The sequence below is a fragment of the Equus caballus genome, chromosome 7 (assembly GCF_041296265.1).
Source record: "Equus caballus isolate H_3958 breed thoroughbred chromosome 7, TB-T2T, whole genome shotgun sequence".
Lineage (NCBI taxonomy): Eukaryota > Metazoa > Chordata > Mammalia > Perissodactyla > Equidae > Equus > Equus caballus.
Window position 1 is genome coordinate 72,487,807 of NC_091690.1, and position 19,397 is coordinate 72,507,203.

Genomic DNA, 19,397 nt, shown 5'->3' on the forward strand with positions numbered 1-19,397 from the left:
CACTTCATGGCTTTGGGGATTTTGTAAGTCATTTCCTTCCTCTGAACATCAGTTTCCTCATCTGCAAAAATGTGGAGGCCCTGCTCTGGTAGTTATGAAACTCCTGCGAGCAAGAGTGGAGAATGTACCGAGCAAGATATCGTGTGAGTAATTATGATAAGAAGGAAGATGGAGAAGGTGGGCAGGTGAACCGGTGAAGGGCAGATCCGAGGAATATGAGTCTGGGTTGAGGGCTCAGGAAAGAGGAACCTAGTAACACACCTTTGGGTTCTCCGTTCACACCCGCACATTGCTGGGGTCAATTCCGTCTCCATCCCGGCCCCGCCTCCGTCCGACCTTCCCTCCCCTCCCCTCACACTGCGACGCGCCTCACTTTGCATGGCAGCCGCCACACTTTGCATGGCAGCCGCCGTGCGACACTTTGCACCACGCTAGAGCCGAGCGCGCTCTCGCGCCGCCACCTCACTCCCATCCCTCCCCGCCCTTGGCCTCTTCCGATTGGCTTATCACGTCAGTGACGTAAGCACTCCTATTCCACCCCTCACTTCCCGCGGGCTCCGCCCCACCTCTTCCGTACTTCTCCCGACGCGAGTGGAAAGCCGACCTGCCCTCGATTACGGGAGAGCAGGCTAAACTGGAGAGGCGCCGGCTGGGGCGCGCACGCGCACGCACGCACGCACGCTCGCACGCCGGCGGCCGGCGAGGCGGCAGGCTCGCGCCCGGGCTCGCCCCGCGCCGCGCCAGAGGCTCGCGCACTCAGCAGGTTGGGCTGCGGCGGCGGCAGCTGTGGGAGCTGAGGCGCTGCGCGTGAGAGGTCCCAGACGCGTCTGCGGCTCCGGCTCCGCCACGCTCCGCCTTTCTCAGCCCAGTCTCCCTGCCGGGTGCTGAGAAGGGAACGGTGCTAGCCTTGGGGATCCCAAGCACACCCCTGGCTGCTTCCGACACCACCGTCCTTCTCTTCCTATCCGCGGGCCTCGCTCGGTGCTAGGCGATTCGCGAGGAGGCGGCGGCGACGGCGACGGCTGCCGGTCTGTGGAGAGGAGTCCTGCCCTCCCTCCTTGCTCCGCCGCCGGGCCCTGCAGGGGCCGAGAGAGCTCGGCGCCAGCCCTTCCTCTCGCCTTTTTCGTCACCCGGTCGGAGCCGCGTCGGTCCGGGAGGTCTCTGGGCTGAGGCGGCGGCACCTCCTCCGGCTCCATCATGTCCGCGGGCGGAGACTTCGGGAATCCGCTGAGGAAATTCAAGCTGGTGTTCCTGGGGGAGCAGAGCGGTGAGTGCGCGGCTCCCCCACTCCTGGCAGCCGGCCGGCTTCCCCGCACCGCCCCCAGTGCGGCCCTGCCGGCCGCCGAGGCTCCGCGCCGGCCTCGCGTTCGCGGGGCGGGCCGCCCCCAGCTCTTCCCCGCGTTCGCCCGCCCCTCGGAGTCGCCGGCTCCGCTTCGCCTTGACCCGTCGGTCGCATTTTGAGCCCTCCGTCCCCGACTTCGCCGCCTCCTTTCCCCGCGGCCCGGCTCTCTCCGGTCGCTCTGCCCTCCCCAGTCGTCACCCCGCCCAGCCCCAGCCTCCTGTCCATCCCTTTCTTCCTCCCCTCTCCGCCGTCTCACCATCCCAGCCCCCTTCCCTGAGCCCCACCCTTCTCCCTCGCCCTTCGCCCGGTTCCTCAGCTCTAGGAGGCCCACCCCGGGAAGCCCCAGTTTGGAGAACGGGCCCTCTTCAACCTTGGGCAAGGAGGGTGGGATCTGGGTGGTGTTTTCCCCAGAGGCTTGGCCCTGAGAAGTGCGGATCTTATGCCAGGTGTGTGGGGGGGGGGTGGTCCTAGAAAATTCTGGGGAGATTTTCACTTGGGTGGGGAATTAGTTTGTTACGGAGAATATATATATGAATTGGAGGCGACTTGAGGGTGGAGTGGGTGGGGGGTGAGAGGGTGGCGGCGGCAGTGGCGATTTTTGCCCCTTGGATTAGGCTGTGCTTGTTGGAAAACCTCCTTTTCTTCTCTTGACTTTCATTCCTGAGAATTCTTTGGGCAGAGTTGATGCTTTTCCGATCTCTGCCAGATGCTATGTCATGATCATTTTACTTAGAATTTTTCATATCTCACCTCTCCTTTTCTCGTTTCAACATGAATCAGTGTCTGGTTCTCCTCATGGTGGTGCAAACAGGAATTACTGGGGAAATGTTAATTATTCCATTTCTTCTTGAGTATTTTCCAGTTAGATATTTAGGATTCATGTGAGAGAAGGCTTGAGAATAACGAACATCTTTGTTTTGTAGGATTTCCTTGGGGATTAGGGAGTAATGGAGTAGAGTAGGAATAAATTTGTCATCCAGTTATCTAAATTAGATTTAAATGTGTAATACCATTTCGGCTAAATGACTCTTTTATGCTTAATATTCCATAGTCTCTAATGAGTGAAATTGTTATCTCACTTATCTGGTCAGGCTTCTGCTGTCGCTGTACTTTGTATTAGATGCAAGATCCTAATTTTGTGATGACTGTCTCTAAAATTACTTCTTGTGGTAATTCCGATTTTATGCTATATTGTGCAGAGGACACTCGACAATTTAGAGATTAGCATCCTCCTCTGTTTTTCTCATACATTCATGACCATCTTTAAAATTTAGACACTGAGAGGTTAGTTCCTCTCAAGTCATCAAACATAGAGTTATCTACTATGTGTCTTAGGTTAGGTTATAGAAAACATTCCTTATTTATTTTGATTGGAAAGAAGATAAGTGATATAAATTGAGAGCTTTTATTAGTATCTTGAACTATTTGTATTAATTTGAATGGCATTAAAGTAGGTTAATACTAGTTGCAAAATTGCTTCCAGTTGGATCTGAGAAATTATTTTTCTCCTTCCATATATAATCTTTCCCCCACCCCCTTACCAAGGAAAAATATAGTCTCTTCTTTGCTTATGAATTTTCCTGAAGTAAGTATAAGCTTGTTTCTTTAAGTGAGTTGGTAAGACCTATGAAGTTGATTCTGGTCCAGATATTTTATGGCAATTTCAGGACAGTGCCATACATGAAATATACCCTATTGGTCATTATTTGTAAGTAGGATCTGAAGTGCTTATTGTGCACTCTAGGGATGTTATTGCCTGCGTTATGTTGTGATGCAGAGCTATTTAGTTTGCATGAAAAAAATCCATTAATCTGTGTCTTAGGAAAATTTTAGTGTGAATAGAGATCATAACTTAAGTATCTGTAGGTTTCCTTTGCATTTCTTGAGCATTTATGGTCTAATTCACATTTCAGAGTTTTATGGCTTCTCATTTCTCACTTTAAGTCTTTAAGAACCCCTCCTCCCCCCATAATTTCTAAAGCCATCTTAGATTTTTTTTTTAATAGACTTTATTTTTTAGAGCAGTTTTAGATTTACAGAAAAACTGAGAAGATTGTGTAGGGAGTTCCCATATAGCGCTACCCGGTTTCCCCAATTATTATCTTTCATTAGTATGTTACATTTGTTACAATTAATGAACCAGTATTAACAAAAGTCCATAGTTTATTCAGATTTCCTTAGTTTTTATCTTTTTCTGTTTCTGCATTCAGTTCAGGATACCACATTGCATTTAGTTGTCAAGTCTCCTTAGGCTCCTCTTAAGTGTTTTTTTAGGATTGTATTTACATGCTTTTTAACTCTGTGGAACTGTAAGGTTAATTATCTTTTGAGGCTGCTATATTGCTAAGTAATGCCATCCAGTAGCTTTGACAATGAAAAATTGATCTCTGTTTTCAGGGCAGTGTCTGTAGTTTTCTTAGGCATTAGCAAAGGTCTGTAGAATTCCATGTCATCTTGATGTAACTCTTCATGAATTATTTATTTTTTGGTTTTAGAATTCCACAATTCAGCTTTCAAAGACTAATCTGTGGCAAAGCCCTGTTTGTCTCCTTAATAGTATTTACCACATTTATTATTCTTATTTTGTGTGTGTTTTTTCTATTTCCCACAGCAGAATGCAAGTGCCATGAAGATTAAAAACTGTTATTCTTTTGTTCATTGTATCCCCATTGCCCAGCATAGTATCAGGCTCGTAGTATGTACTCAAGTTTTGGTGAATGAATGATGGTTGACTCTAATAGTAACCTACTAGCCTATATTAATTTTTGCTAGGGTAGAGTCTGTATTTTTTCCTTATGCAATTAGTAGTTTAGCAACAACATTCCATACTTACATTGTGTGCAGGGATATTCCAGATACTGGGGGTAGGGGCAGGGAACCCAATAATTTATAGCCCTCACCATTTCACTAAAAAAATAATAAGACTGACCAGGATTTTGCACTTTTTTTTTGAGTTGAGTAAAATTAGTCTTGTCTTGTTAAAGCTATCATTAAATTATTTGTTATTGGTATAGCACCTAAAAGTCTGTCAAATTATATTAAAGACATGTTCCTGGAACTGATTTGAAGTTAGGTAGACTGCTTTATTTAGCATATCAAAAATTTAAGGTTCTGTGCTCTATAATGAAGATGGGTTGTTCAGTACAGGAAGCTTCAGACTGAGTTAATGACATCAGTCTTGGTAATTTTCCTATAAATTTATGGTTTCTTTACGTTTCAGTAGTATTCATGGTTTAACAAAGGAATGTTGAAACACAATTTGAATCTGGTGTTTCTTTGAGGAATCTCTTTTGTAACTACCTTGGGCTATTGTCCTGAAATGCAGAGGCACTTTTAGGAATGTCATTCATGGTTTACAGTAAAAAATATTACAAACAAATGTTATGGATTAGAAATGTAATCTCAGGGAGGTGCAAATATTGGCCTATTATGGCTTATTTTTTCACTTTATATCACCTTTTTCACGTCGCTTCTTTTGAATTATAACATGCTAGGTTGGGAAAGAATGTCTTACTGTCAGAGAGCAGGAGTACTGAACAGTTTTAGATTGGCCAGCTCAGTGATCTTAAACTTTTTCTTCTCAAGATCCTGTTATGGTCTTACAAATTGTTGAGGCTCCTAAAGAGCTCTGTTGATGTGGTTTACATCAGTATTTACTGTAATTGAAAGTTAACAGAAAATTTTAAAATACTTAATTCATTTAAAATAATAGTATTAAACCCATGTACATGTTAATATCATTAGTTTTAATGAAAAATATCTATTTTCCAAACAAAAATTTAGGCAGAGAGAGTGACATTGTTTTACATGTTTGCAACTCTCTTTAATGTCTGACGACTTAGAAGACATCTGGATTCTCATAGCTGCTTCTGCATTCAGTCTGTTCTTTTTTTTTTTTTTTCTGCTTTATCTCCCCAAACCCCCCCCCTACACAGTTGTATATCTTAGTTGCAGGTCCTTCTAGTTGTGGGATGTGGGATGCCGCCTCAACGTGGCCTGACGAGTGGTGCCATGTCCGCGCCCAGGATCAGAACCCTGGGCCGCAGCAGCGGAGCGTGTGAACTTAACCACTCCGCCACGGAGCCGGCCCCGAGTCTGTTCTAATATCACACATTGTGTAGGCTCTGGGAAACTCCACTGCACACTCATGGGAGAATGAGAGTGGAAAAAGCAAAACAACATCTTAATATTATGAAAATGGTTTTGACCCCCAAGAGGGTAGTGGACACCGCCCCCCTTAGCCCAGCTGAGCGGTCTTGGGGATCCTGAGGGTTGATGGACCACACTTTGAGAACTGCAGGGTTAGAGGATATAAAGCCATTTGTACTTGCAGCTTCATACTGCAAGTTTGGACAATCGGGGAATGTTGTCGGTATCTTGCCTTGAAGCCTTAAAACTAAACAGAGCTAATGATTAAGAGCAGAGTCTAGGTTTCATATGGTAGCACTGGCTACTGACCTTGAACAAATTATTTGACCACCTTATGGTTCAATTTCCTTATATATAAATAAAGATTATAGGACCTATCATATAGAATTATTGTGAAGATTAAATGAGTTAATAAATATGAAGCATTTAGAAGAGTGCCTGTCACATGGGAAGTGCTCAGTAAATATTTTAAATTAACAAATGTTTACTGGAAACTGCTACTCTGTCAAATGGATTGCTAGTGCCTACTCTTAAGAAATTTACATTTCATCAGGGAAGAAATATGTAATACCTAATACAATATAATGTGATGAGTGCAGCTGCTTTGAAAAGTAGAGTTAAAAGATACAAAGAAGTGATGGGAGCATGGAGTTTCAGGGGAGGTACATTATAAATATGATTAATAGTTTAAGCATCATTTAGTTGAAATTCTTGAATTAGAGCATTCTGAAGTTGGAGCAGACTTTGAGAAGTCTAATTCATCTCTTAGGGCTTTAAACTGGATCACTCCCCCCTGCCCAACTTTAGTTTTAATACATAATACAATCACATTTCACAAATCAAAATTATGTTAAAAGGTATACTCTGGCACCAGACCTGGTGGCCTAATGGTTAAATTCAGTGTGCTCTGCTTCAGCGGCCTGGGTTTGGTTCCTGGGAGTGGACCTATACCTTTCATCAGTGGCCATGCTGTGGTGGGGGCTCACAAACAAAAAGAGGAAGATTGGCAACAGCTCAGGGCAAATCTTCCTCAGGGTAAAAAAAAAGGTATACTCTCAGAAAACTTACTACAATCCCTGTCTCTGTGACCCCATTCCCCACCCCAACTCCTCCTCTGTTAGTAATTATATATATATTCTTTTCTTGTGTATATTCAGGGATTTCTTTATGCACACATAAGCAAATATGAATATAATTTTTTATTCTCCCTTACATAAGGTGTATCAGACTTTATTCCACTCCTTGCTTTTTTCACTTAACAGTATATCCTAGAGATCTTTAGAGCTTTCCCATTCTATTTTTTTTTTGTTTTTAAATAAAATTTTTGTTTTAAAATAGTTTTAGATTTACAGAAAAATTGTGAATACAGGGAGTTCCCATATACCCTATACCCACTTTTCTCTGTAATTAACATCTCACATGTACACTTTTCACAATTCATGAACCAATATTGATACAGTAATATTAACTAAAGTCCATATTTTATTTAGATTTCTTTAGTTTTATCCAATGTCTTTTTTCTGTTCGGGGATCCCGTCTAGGATTCTGCATTTGATTTAGTTCTTGGGTTTCCTTAGTCTCTTGGCTGTTAATAGTTAAACTGGATCATTCTTTTTTTTTTAAAGATTGGCATCTGAGCTAACATCTGTTGCCTATCTTCTTTTTTTTCCCTTCTTCTTCTCCCCAAAGCTCCCCAGCAGATGGTTGTATACTCTAGTTGCAGGTCTTTCTGGTTGTGCTATGTGGGATGCCACCTCAACATGGCCTGATGAGCGGTGCCATGTCTGCGCCAGGATTTGAACCAGCGAAACCCTGGGCCACCAAGGCAGAGTGCTCAAACCTAACCACTTGGCAAGAGGGGCAGCTCCTGGATCGTTCTTAAGTTTATCTTACTGTTAGAAATCTCCAGGAAAACACATTTTGTAATTTTTTTTTTTAAGATTTTATTTTTTTCCTTTTTCTCCCCAAAGCCCCCCAGTACATAGTTGTATATTCTTCATTGTGGGTCCTTCTAGTTGTGGCATGTGGGACACTGCCTCAGCGTGGTTTGATGAGCAGTGCCATGTCCGCGCCCAGGATTCAAACCAACGAAACACTGGGCCGCCTGCAGTGGAGCGTGCGAACCTAACCACTCGGCCACAGGGCCAGCCCCTCATTTTGTAATTTTTAATATCAAACTTCCCTATTCTGAAATTCTCAAATCTATTCCTATGCCATATAGTTAAGCTTTTCTTCCTGGGGAGGTAATATATAGTGATAAGACAGCTCTAGAGACAATTAGGTTTTGATTCTAATCCTGACCCCAATGTTTACAATGTGATCTTGGACCGTTTATTTAACCTTTCTATAAATTCTTTTCATTTCTGATATGGCAGTACTAACCTGGCAGTGATGTTTCCCCCATCCTTTAAATATAGCTATCATACATTTTGGTTAGATCAGTATTTTAATCTTCACATTATTGTTATCAGGTAAATGATCTTCACAGCTGAGCCATGTAATATACAGATTACTTGTACTCTCTTGTCTATTTATGTTTTTTCCTTTGTGTCATTATTTGACTTGCTTTTTTCCTTTGTTTAATGTATATGCATATCATTGACTTATTCCCATACCTCTTAGCAATGATATAAATCACCTCTTGGTATATAAGAATGTGTCAGGTTTTCCCTCAGTTTGATCTCCTTGGGACATCTCTCTCAGAACCTTCTGACCTATTCTAATTTATTCTAGTTACTCTCCATGATTGGTGTACAGCTGTCATCCTGGAATCTGTCTTTACCATCATTTTGAGGATTTTCTTCTCTCTTGTGTTGGATGGATCCCTTGTTTCCCCGATTACATTTTTTCTTCTTTATTGGTTTACCCTCTCGTTATATTGAACGTATCCCATAGTACGTAGCTTCCTAATAAGGAGAACATGGGAGGAAGTTTTTTGAGACCTTGTGTGTCTGAAAATGTATTTGTACAATACTTACAGTCGAAGTTTGGTGGGGTTTAGAATTCTGGGTTGGATATATTCTTCCTTCAGAAGTTTGAAGTCATTAATGTACTGCCTTGTAGATTCTGGTGTTGCCATTATGACTCTTGGTCTTTTGATCTTTCGTAATGATGTGTCTGTTTTCTTTTATGTCCTAGATATATAAGTCCTTTCAAACTGGATGTTCTTAAGTTTCAGGAGATTTTCTTGACTTAACTAGTGTGATACCCTCTTCTCCATTTTCACTTCTCTCTGGAATTCTTGTTAGACCTTGTGGATTGATCCTCTAATTTTATCTTGCCTCTTTTTCATTTCTTTATGTTTCTGTTTTAATTCTCAAAAGATTTTCTCAACTTTCTTCCATCCTTTTGAGTTTTATTTCTGCTATCATTCTAATTTCAAAGAGCTCTTCTGTGTTTTCTTAATGTTCCTTGTCTGTAGCATCTTTTTGATTCCAGTATCTTCTCGTCATTTTGAGGGTATCAATGAGATGTATGCCTTTCTTCTTCTCAATGTTCAGTTTTTTGTAAATTGCTTTTCACCTTTGTTTATTTTAGTTTCTCTATTTCTTGTTTGATGTGATCCTCAAAAAACTAGTAATTCTTGACCATCTTCTGTTTAAGAGTTGAGCACTAAATATTTGATTATAAGCTCTTATGTGGGTTTATGGGGCTTCTCTGTGGGATGATCTGACTGAGTTCTTTTTGAACAAGTCTCTGATGTTAGGTCTTTTAAGTCTTTCTGCCAGTCAGATTTCCTAAAGAAGAATTATCCAGTGTCCTGCTGGAGAGGATAAGCTTGGTTGCCAGCTTTCTTGGAGTTGGAGAGAAGGTTCTTGGAGTTGAATGGAGAGAGGGTTTGAAGATAACGTAAGAGTAAAGGGATTTAATTTCCTTGTTTTTAATACTGTTTGTACTCTAGCCTTCATTTGTACCTTGTAGTCTCATCTAGAAACCTTTTGTTTTCCTTTCTTATAGCATAATCATGTAGTCTTCTGATGAGATAAGAGAGGGACCTGGCTGTGTGGAATAGAAGAGGGGATGTGAAAGGGTGCCAGTCTACCTTTTAAACAGACTTTCATCCCTTCCTTCCTTTTATAGCACCACCTTTACCCTTATTTCTAGATGTACTTGGTGCCAACAATTCCTGAGCCATTTGGGGGTTCTCTGGCACAAATTAGACTGTTTCTCAGCTTTCCTCATTGACAGATCTTTATAGACTCTGTTAGGTCAATCACCACTTTTCCATTTGCTTTCTAGCTTCTAACGTGAATAATTTAGATTTTCTGAGAACCAGCATTTAATTTAGACGTTCAGAGTTGCTTAGGGTTTTTAGTTTTTGTTCTTTTTTTCCTCTTTTTTTTTTTGAGAAAGATTAGCCCTGAACTAACATCTGCTGCCAATCCTCCTGTTTTTGCCGAGGAAGACTGGCCCTGAGCTAACATCCATGCCCATCTTCCTCTACTTTATATATGGGACGCCTACCACAGCATGGCTTGCCAAGCAGTGCCATGTCCACACCCGGGATCCAAATGGGTGAACCCCAGGCTGCCAAAGTAGAATGCGCACTTAACTGCTGAGCCATCGGGCTGGCCCTTCCTCTTCTTTTTTTAAAAGAACATTTTATATAATTAAAACCAATTCATTTATACCCATGTTTATAGTAGCATTATTCACAGTAGCCAAAAGGTAGAAGCAACCCAAGTGTCCATTGGCAGATGAATGGATAAACAAAATATAATATAGACATAGAATGAAATATTATTCAGCCCTAAAAAAGAAGGAAATTCTGACACATGCTGCAACAGGGATGAATCTTGATGACTTTATGCTAAGTGAAATAGGTGGTCACAAAAGGACAAATACTGTATGATTTTTTAAATTAACTGATAATAAGTATCACTGTTGTCCTGTCCTGCCATTGTGAGATTGCTTAAAACCTTACCCAGACACCCCATGTAGACTTCTCTTTGAGATGAAGTCCAAACTCTTCTGCCCGAGTTAAAGTCTTTCATAGTCTGACTTCTACTCTTCTATCTCTAATCTTATTTTTCGCACTCATCTTTTCCTGTTATTGATAGGCAGATCTTTTTTTAAGTTTTTAAAAAAATCATTAAGGTGTTACCTGCTGTCTTTGTGTTAAGGCACATCTTTGCTTTTTGAAGCTTCCATTCTAAGAATCATGGAATGTTATAGGTCATTTATCTATTTAACAGATGCCCACCATGGGCCAGGGTTAGAGCTACATCCCAGGGGATATAGTCATTAATGAATCAGATATAAGCTCTATCCTCTTATTGCTTACAGTCTAGCAGGGAGCAATAAGGTAGATTTAAGTCTTTTACATTGCTCTGTACTTTCCAACGTCAGTTCTTGGACCTCCCCTCCAATCCATCCTCCACGTTGATATCAGAGCGAACTTTATAAAAGTGTCAATCAGGGTAACTTGCTTACCTTAAAAACAAAAACATTGTGAATGTACTTAGTGCCACTGAATTGTACACTGAAAAATGGTTAAAATGGCAAATTTTATATGTATAGTTTATCGCAGTAAAAATTTTTTTTAAATTCAATAAAGCCGCACCTTCGTAGGGTTTTTTTCGTTCTTTAATCACTCTTAGAATAAAGTCTAAAATCTTTCCAAATAGTCTACCTGACTCACGCTGCATTATATGGCTCCTCTCTGTCTGTTCATTCTTATCTTGAACATATCTCCCGCCATCTCTCTGTTTTAGCCATATTGGCCTTTTTTCAAGTAGTCGTAACTCTTCACTGATCTCCATCTTGTTACATACTCCCTCTTCCCCTTTGCCTGGTTAACTCCAGCTTATCCTTTAGGTTTCCACTTCAAGTCACTTTTTCAAAGAAGCCTGTGCTGACTTCCTCAGATTAGTTTAGGTTCCTATTCTTTATACTCTCAGCACCGGGTACTTCCTGCTGCCTTTAATAGAGTTGTAATTTGTCTATCTTAAAATTTCTGTTTTCTATTTGATCTGTAAGTTCCACTAGGATAATGTTCATGGATTTCTTGTTTGTTCCTGTATTCTAAGCACATTACACAGTGCCTGGTAAACGATTTATGCTTTTTACCCTACTTAGTTTCAGAAAGGCATTGAGATTGCTTACGATAATAAATACGTACACATAAAAGAAGATAATTTAAAGGAAAAAAAGAATAAAACAAAACAAAAACCTAACCTAGGAGGAAAAAGGTTTGATATACCCAGTATCTGGGATGAATCTGAAAAGTCAGTGGCTTAAGTTGAGGAAAATGATGACTCAGAAAAAGCCATTGAATTTATCAAGAGCTAATCGATAATTTTTAAAAAGTAATTTCAGTAGAATTTTGGAGAGTCAAGAGGGATTCAGAAGTAGGCAATAGGTATAAATGACATATTTGAAAAGTGAATTTGTGATTTAACCAAATGTGTTTCTGGGTTTTTAAAATATTATTTTAACCCCTCTATTATGGAAAATTTTAAACATACAAAAAAATGCAGAGACTATCATCATGAACCCCCATAGAGTGTTACTCAGCTTCAATAATTGTCAACTCGTGACTTGTTTCATCTATAGCATACATCCGTCCCCCTATCCCGCTCCCCACACCAAAGTGGGTTGAAGCAAATCCCATTTCTCCTCTCATTACAGATATTTTGGTATGACTGCTAAAAGGCAGGACCTTCTTATGTGGGTATAGTTGACCACAGAGGCCTTTATTTGGGGGATACTTTCCATTACATGTTTTTGAGACTGACTTAATATTTCAGGATCTCTAGATCATTGCTATCCAGTTGAACTTCCTGTGATGATGGAACTGTTCTACATTTGTGCTGTTTAATATGGCGATGGCTAGTGCAACTGGAAAACTGATTTCTAAATTTTATTTCATTTTAATTTCAGTATCCTCATGTGGCTAATTGACCCTTTATCTGGCCTTAACCCTTCTCTTAAAACTGAAGAATATTCCTTCAGAAATTTATGCACATGCACTTTAAATTATTGACATAATCAAGGTGAATTAAGTTGATTATAATAGGGAAATAGAGAATATGATGACTCATAGATTTAGATGGATTTTCAGCCGCCTCTGGTCTAGATATTTTGATCTGTAGTATTTAAGGCCGCACAAAATCCACTCAGGTCATTTAGAGCTCTGTCCTTGGTGTCTAGCATAAAGTCCTTCATATAGGTGACCATAAAGAATATTGAATCTATCTGATTATTAGGAAGCTAGATAAATAGGTCTTTCTTCTTTAAGAAGGTGACAGAAGTATCATCATATTGACATTAAGTAAATTGGAAGAAACTAGATGACTACTGAAGTTACTACCCATTTGTAAACCTTTATGTTTGTTTGTCAAGTTGTTTAATATGGAACATTTCTTTCCTTTGGCCAATGAAACTTTCATAGTTAATGTGATATGGGGAAAAGTCCTGGAGCGAGAATTAGGAAAACAACGATGGTCTTTGCTCTGCCACCTTATAAATTAATGTGCTCTGGAAGAGTTCACTTTACCCTCTCTGTGCCTCAGTTTCCTCATAGGTAAAATGAGAAGAATTTCCCAACCCTCCCCCCACTTAGAGTGTGGCCTGCAAAGATAGTCTTCTGTAGGCTTCATCCAGGGACTGACTGTCAGCACCCTCTTATATATTCCTATCTATTTAATACTCATAAAGCTTCCAGAAATTGAAAATAGTTCCTCTTCACAAAGAGACTGAGTACATTTAGTTTTAAATAAAGCATTCCTTTTGTACTTTCAGAATTCTTTAGTTGAAGTTACTTTCCTCTCCAGTACTGCAATAATTACAGTCTTTTATGTAAAACAGTTGAAATAGTTATTTCAACCTGTCTGATTGATATTATTCTAAATACTGTGATAATTTATTATTTTTCAGAATTTTTACCTTTGTACTTTGTTATGGGTTGAGTTGTGTCCTTCCCAAATTCATATCTTGAAGTTTAACATCTAGTACCTCAGATACAATTAATCAGATACAATTAAAGTTGAGGTCATTCTGGGGTGGGATGGCCCCTATACAGTAGGACTGGTGTCCTTATAAAAAGGGGAAATTTGGACACAGATGTACACAGAGAGAATACCGTGTGAAGATGAAGGCAGAGATGAGGGTCATGCTTCTACACACCAAGGATTGCCATCAAAACATCAGAAGCTAGGGAAGAGACTTGGAACAGATTCTTCTTACAGGTCTCGGAAGGAACTAACTGACAACACCTTGATTTTGGATTTGTAGCCCCCAGAATTGTGAGACAATAAATTTCTGTTGTTTAAGCCATTCAGTTTGTGGTACATTTGTTATAGCAGCCCTAGCAAACTAATGCAGTGCTTGATATTCCTTTGCAATCAAATATAAAACTCCATATACACCTCCTGACAACTGTAATGGATAATATATATTTCCTGTCAAACTAATACATTTTTTTAAATAATCAGACTACCTTAATTTTGTGAGTAAATCCATGTTTAGTGGTTTCCTGACATTAGTATATTTGTTTGCATACATAATAATATCAACTGACATTTGATTACTTGTTACCTGTCTGACTTACATTTACTACCTTTCAGCTTAAGTCTTTCTCTTCTTGTTCAGATCTTAAAACTGCAAAGTAACAAGCTATTATCTTTCCTGTAGGATATCATCACAAATCTAAAGACTTTTTTCGGTTGTACTTTTGCCTTCTTGATGAGACTGAACAATTCTCATTTGAATATCACATTTTAATTCCATGATTAAATAAACTTATGTTTTCCCTTGTGCATAAAAAGCATTTTGAAATGATTCTGATAACTCAGTAGCAGAGTCAGTAACACAGTCATTAACACAGCAAATTTTATCAAAGCCATTGAACTTTACTGAAAACTAATTTGTTTCTCACCTTACTCTCTTCTTAACTACAAGTAATATGTGTTAAGAATTTCATCATAGAAACTACAGAAGTCCACTACTGCAGAATACCTGAGAAACACTTAATCTTATCTAACAGATTTAGTTCATATAGCTCAACTTTCCAGAGATTACAGTTTTTTCACTTTTACGGTTTGGTAAACACCTAAGTATCCTGTACATTCTGCACATATTCCACCTATATGAAATTTATCAAGGAAAGGTAGTATAGTTTAGTGCCTTAGTACTGGAGCTCTAGAACCAGACTGCTGAGTTGAAATCCTCGCTTGGCCACTTAGTGTGTATACGATTGGGACAAGTTACTTAATCACTCTGTGCCTCAATTTGCTCATGGGAATAACAGGAGTACCTGTCTCATAGGACTGTTTTAACTTTTCATTTGGAAATAATTTTAAGCCTACAGAAAAGCTACAAAAAGAGTACAGAGAATTCCAGTATACCTTTCACTCAGCTTCCCCTAAAAATATCTTACATAATAGCACTATTATCAAAACTATGAAATTAACAGTGATAGAATGCTATTAACTACAGAACAGAAAGTTTCTCTACCAATTCCCTTTTTCTGTTCCAAGATCCAACCGAGGATCCCACATTGCATTTAGTTTCACGCCTCCTTAGTCTCCTCTCTGTGACATTTCCTCTGTCTGTCTTTGTTTTCATGACCTTGACACTTGAAGAATACTGGTCAGTTGTTTTGTAAAACGATTCCTCAATTTAGATTTGTCTAATGTTTTGTCATTAGATTGAGATCATACATTTTTGGCAAGACAACCATAGAAGTGATGTGCCTTTCCCGGTGCATCGTAACAGGGAGAATATGATGTCATATTAATGTCTTATTCCTAGTAATGTTAACCTTGATTCACTTGGTTATGGTGATCTCTACAGAGTTTCTCTACCATAAAGTTACTGTTTTTCCCTTTGTAAATAATTAGTATCTTAAGGGAGATAGTTTGAGACTATACAAACATCCTGTATCTTCTCAAACTTTTGCCCACTAATTTTAGCATTCATCAAATGGATCTTGCCTGGGTGATTTTATATTTTCCTCATTCCATCTACATTCATTTATTCATTCATTCATTCATTCATTCATTTTGAGGAAGATTAGCCCTGAGCTAACATCTGCTGCCAGTCCTCTTCGTTTTGCTGAGGAAGGCTGGCCCTGAGCTAACATCCATGGCCATCTTCCTCTACTTTATATGTGGGACGCCTACCACAGCATGGCTTGCCAAGCAGTGCCATGTCTGCACCCGGGATCCAAACCCGTGAACCCTGGGCCATCAAAGTGGAATGTGCGCACTTAACCGCTGCACCACTGGGCCAACCGCCCATCTACATTTATTAATTGGAATTCTATAAGGAACAGCAGTCCTTTCTTATTTATTTACTTATGGATTCATGAATATCTTAATTCTGTGGGTAATAAACCCAATATCATCATCATTCTGTTGCTCAAGATTATTGTAACTTTTACTATTGGGCGTCCTTTTAACATGCCTCCACCCTCTGTTAAACACTTCCTTACTTTCTGGCACCACAAGATGCTCAAGGCTCATTTTCTATTTTCCCCGACCCAGCTCTGAAATCAACCACTTCTCCAAGGAGCTCATAGAGTTGGTTCTAAGAATTAAATTAGTTAAGACTGCAAAGTACTTACCATAACAGGGCTTGATATGTAACAAGTAATCAAATGTCAGTTGATATTATTATGTATGTAAACAAATATACTAATGTCAGGAAACTACTAAACATGGATTTACTCACAATTGGGTGTATGCAAATTTGGAGTTGTTTTGTGTTCTTGATGAGTTGAACCTTTTATCATCATCAAGGGCTCCACTTTATTTCTAGTAATACTTTTTGCCCTAAAGTTTATTTTGATGTTAGTATGAGTATTCCATCTTTCTTTAGGCTAATGTTTTCATAGTATTTATATTTTTTTATCTTTTTACTTTCAATGTTGTTATATTCTTAGGTTTCAGATGTGTGTTAGTAGTCATCTGGTTAGGTTTTGTGTTCATCCAGTCTGATTATTTTTAAAATTGGAGTATTAGTACGTTTAGATTTCATATAATTGCTAGAGTATTTGGATTTAAAATAAATCTACCATCTTCTTAATGTGCTTTCTTTTTGTCCTAGATATTTCTTTTGCTCTTCTTGTATTATTTGAATTTATAATCTTTTAAAAATCATTCCATATTCTTTACTAATTGAGAAGTTATACATTTTTTTCCTTTTATTTAGTGATTACTCTAGAAGTTGTGGCATGCAGTCATGGCTTATAAAAGTCTACAGTTAATTGATTCCTTTACCTTTCTGGACAATGCAGGGACCTCAGAAGTCTAACTCTACTTATCCCTTCTCTTGACTTTACTTACTATGTATATTTTAATTGTGTGAGTGTGCGTGTGTGTGTGTATAAAACTTCATAAGATGTTATTGTTTTAAACGTTGCTTATATAGATTTTTTATAAGGAGAACTTTTTACTGCAGTATAACACATAGAAAAGCATACAAATCATAAGTGTACAGCTTGAGTGAGAGAATTTGCTAGTCATATTGACTTGAATATTCCCATCTTTATGAAAGTTAATTCTTTGTGTAAATTAGGCCTTCTGGTTTTTGGGTTTTTTATTTTTTGAGGAAGATTAGCCCTGAGCTGACATCTGTGCCCATCTTCCTCTACTTTTTATATGTGGGACAACTGCCACAGCATGGCTTGACAAGTGGTGCCATGTCCACACCCGGGATCCGAACTGGCGAACCCCAGGCCACCGAAGCAGAATGTGCGCACTTAACCGCTGCGCCACTGGACCGGCCCCTGGCCTTCTGGTTTTAAAACCTCAGTTTCCTGAGCATTATTATAAGTATGTTCTCTGAGCTATATCTACTTTCATTTTTCCAAGAATGCAAGGTGGTTGTCTGCCAGATTCTGGACTACGTTAGTAGTGAATGCTGTCTACTTGGTGAAGTTTCCTTTCATTCATTAATTCATTCAGTGCCAGGCAGGGACTGACACTACGAGTATAGCCATGTACAAGATAGATGAGATTGCTCTTCTGCAGCTTATTATTTGTAAGTTGGGAGAGAGAAACTAGTAAATAAATGCACGAACAACATAATTTGAGGTAAGTGTTTCTTATATTGCCAGTTTTTCTTATTTTTCCCCCTAAGAAAAAGTGGATTGTGCTTTTCCTTATGTTAAATTTCTACCCTTAGACTTAAAGTTTCTGAATAAAGTTAATGCTGGTAAAGTGATTCTTACACTAGTACTTATATTGAATTTTCCTCTGGACTGTTCTTTGAGGGTGCAGATTATTTTCAATTTGCCTTTTTATCCTTAAATACATTCATAGATGGATGTTGACTTTCTCGTAGGAATAAAATCAAAGCCCTGCTGCCATCTAAAATACTTGCAGAAAAATACAATCCTAGGCTGAAAGTAATTTTGAAAGGTAATTTAGCTTTTGTTTCCTTTGGGCAGAATCATATCTGATATTGAATTTATAAGTTCATAATGTAACCAGGAAAGAAAAGTTCCACAAAATTAGGTTACATGAGCAAAATCTCAGAGGCTCCAAGGTACATGTTATGCCTGGAGGATAACTAATAGCTTTCCCTCATTGTCAGATGAAGTTTGTGTTTGGCAAGGGTAGGGGATGAGGCTAGAGGGCTAGGCTGCTTGAATCCTTGAATGCCTGCTAAGAATTTTTGACTTTCACCTTATGGAATGTATGGAGCCTTGGAATGTTTTAAATTGAGGAAAGATACCTCTGGTAGTATGGAGGCTGGACACTTTGCACAGTGCTTTCTTCTCTTGTTCACTGTCTTATATGTGTGTGTGTGTTGTCTCTTCAGTGGATTGTAAAATCTTTTGCAGTCAGGGCCTTTTTCTTATTTGTTTCTCATTCTCTTCCCTCAACCTCCTTGTTCCCTAGCACTTAGTACTTTTGGAAAGAAGTGAAAAATAAATAGTAGCCATTAAAGCATTAAAATACTTGTTTACTTTTTATTTATCTTTGGTAAGAGTAGCCATGTGTCTTTACCTTTATGTGAGTATCTTTCTTGTCTTCATCTCTTAGGCAGGTAAATATTTTTTTGTTTTTGCTTTGGATGTCTCCATTTCATCATCCTGGAAACTCATACTATAGGTCTAATGCCTTTAACATAATTAGTATAGTAGAGAAATAAAGCACCTTTATTAAAAACAGCTTTTGAGCCATAGATGTGAAATTGCTTATTTCAACAAATATTCTATACAACCAAACTCATCCTTCCTATTTTTGAATATGATTGTAAAGGGGAGTTGTAGTTCTCTTTTTTTTTTTTTAACTTTAGGAGAAACAAAATCTTTATTCAATTTAGGTCTTTAGAGAAAGGCTGCTAGATTTATTGATCTTTAATGTTGATTAGGTTAGCCACATCAAAGTAGCGTTAGCATGGTTTAATAGATTTTCTGTTTTGCTTTAGAATTGCATCACCTAGGTGAGATATCTTGGATGTGATACTGCATTGAATTTTGCTTGCATCTGAGCTTTTCTGCTCTGGTCCCTAGATACCTTTTTCAGCTGTCTTTGTTATCATGATGGAATATAGGTAGTGTGTTTTTTTTACTTAGCTCTTTTACTAAAATCATAGCATCTGATTTGAGTTACTGTTATTTTCATAGCACATTAATCTTTTATAGTGGCTTATTTTTGTGGGAAAAAGAAAATATAAATATCTAGTTGGTTTGTTTTAGTGTTATCTGACCAATATAAATAAATAAGCATTATGAAGCAGTTCATAAATTTTCGTATAGTCATGCACCACATAAATAATGTTTCAGTCAGTGATGGACCTCTCATACAACAGTGGTCTCATAAGATTAGTACCCAGGTAGCCTAGGTGTGTAATAGGCTATACCATCTAGGTTTGTGTAAGTGCATGCTGTGATGTTTGCACAATGACAAAATTGCCTGATGATGTATTTCTCAAAACATATCCCCATCGTTAA

The 19,397-nt window shown here is 39.0% G+C and overlaps 1 protein-coding gene across 4 annotated transcripts in view; it reads left to right on the forward strand.

Annotated features, from left to right (window-relative positions):
• The first annotated feature begins 513 nt into the window (after positions 1-513).
• Positions 514-19,397, forward strand: part of RAB6A (RAB6A, member RAS oncogene family) — an 82,900-nt gene continuing 64,016 nt past the window's right edge. Inside the window, exon 1 of one of the 4 annotated variants that reach the window (XM_023645762.2) lies at positions 514-1,267. In XM_023645762.2, the coding sequence (XP_023501530.1) occupies positions 1,198-1,267 (70 nt within the window). In that variant the 5' untranslated portion in view covers positions 514-1,197. Of the gene's footprint in view, positions 1,789-19,397 lie in introns of all 4 variants that reach the window. The other 3 variants (XM_023645763.2, XM_070274465.1, XM_070274464.1) reach the window with 3 other exon arrangements.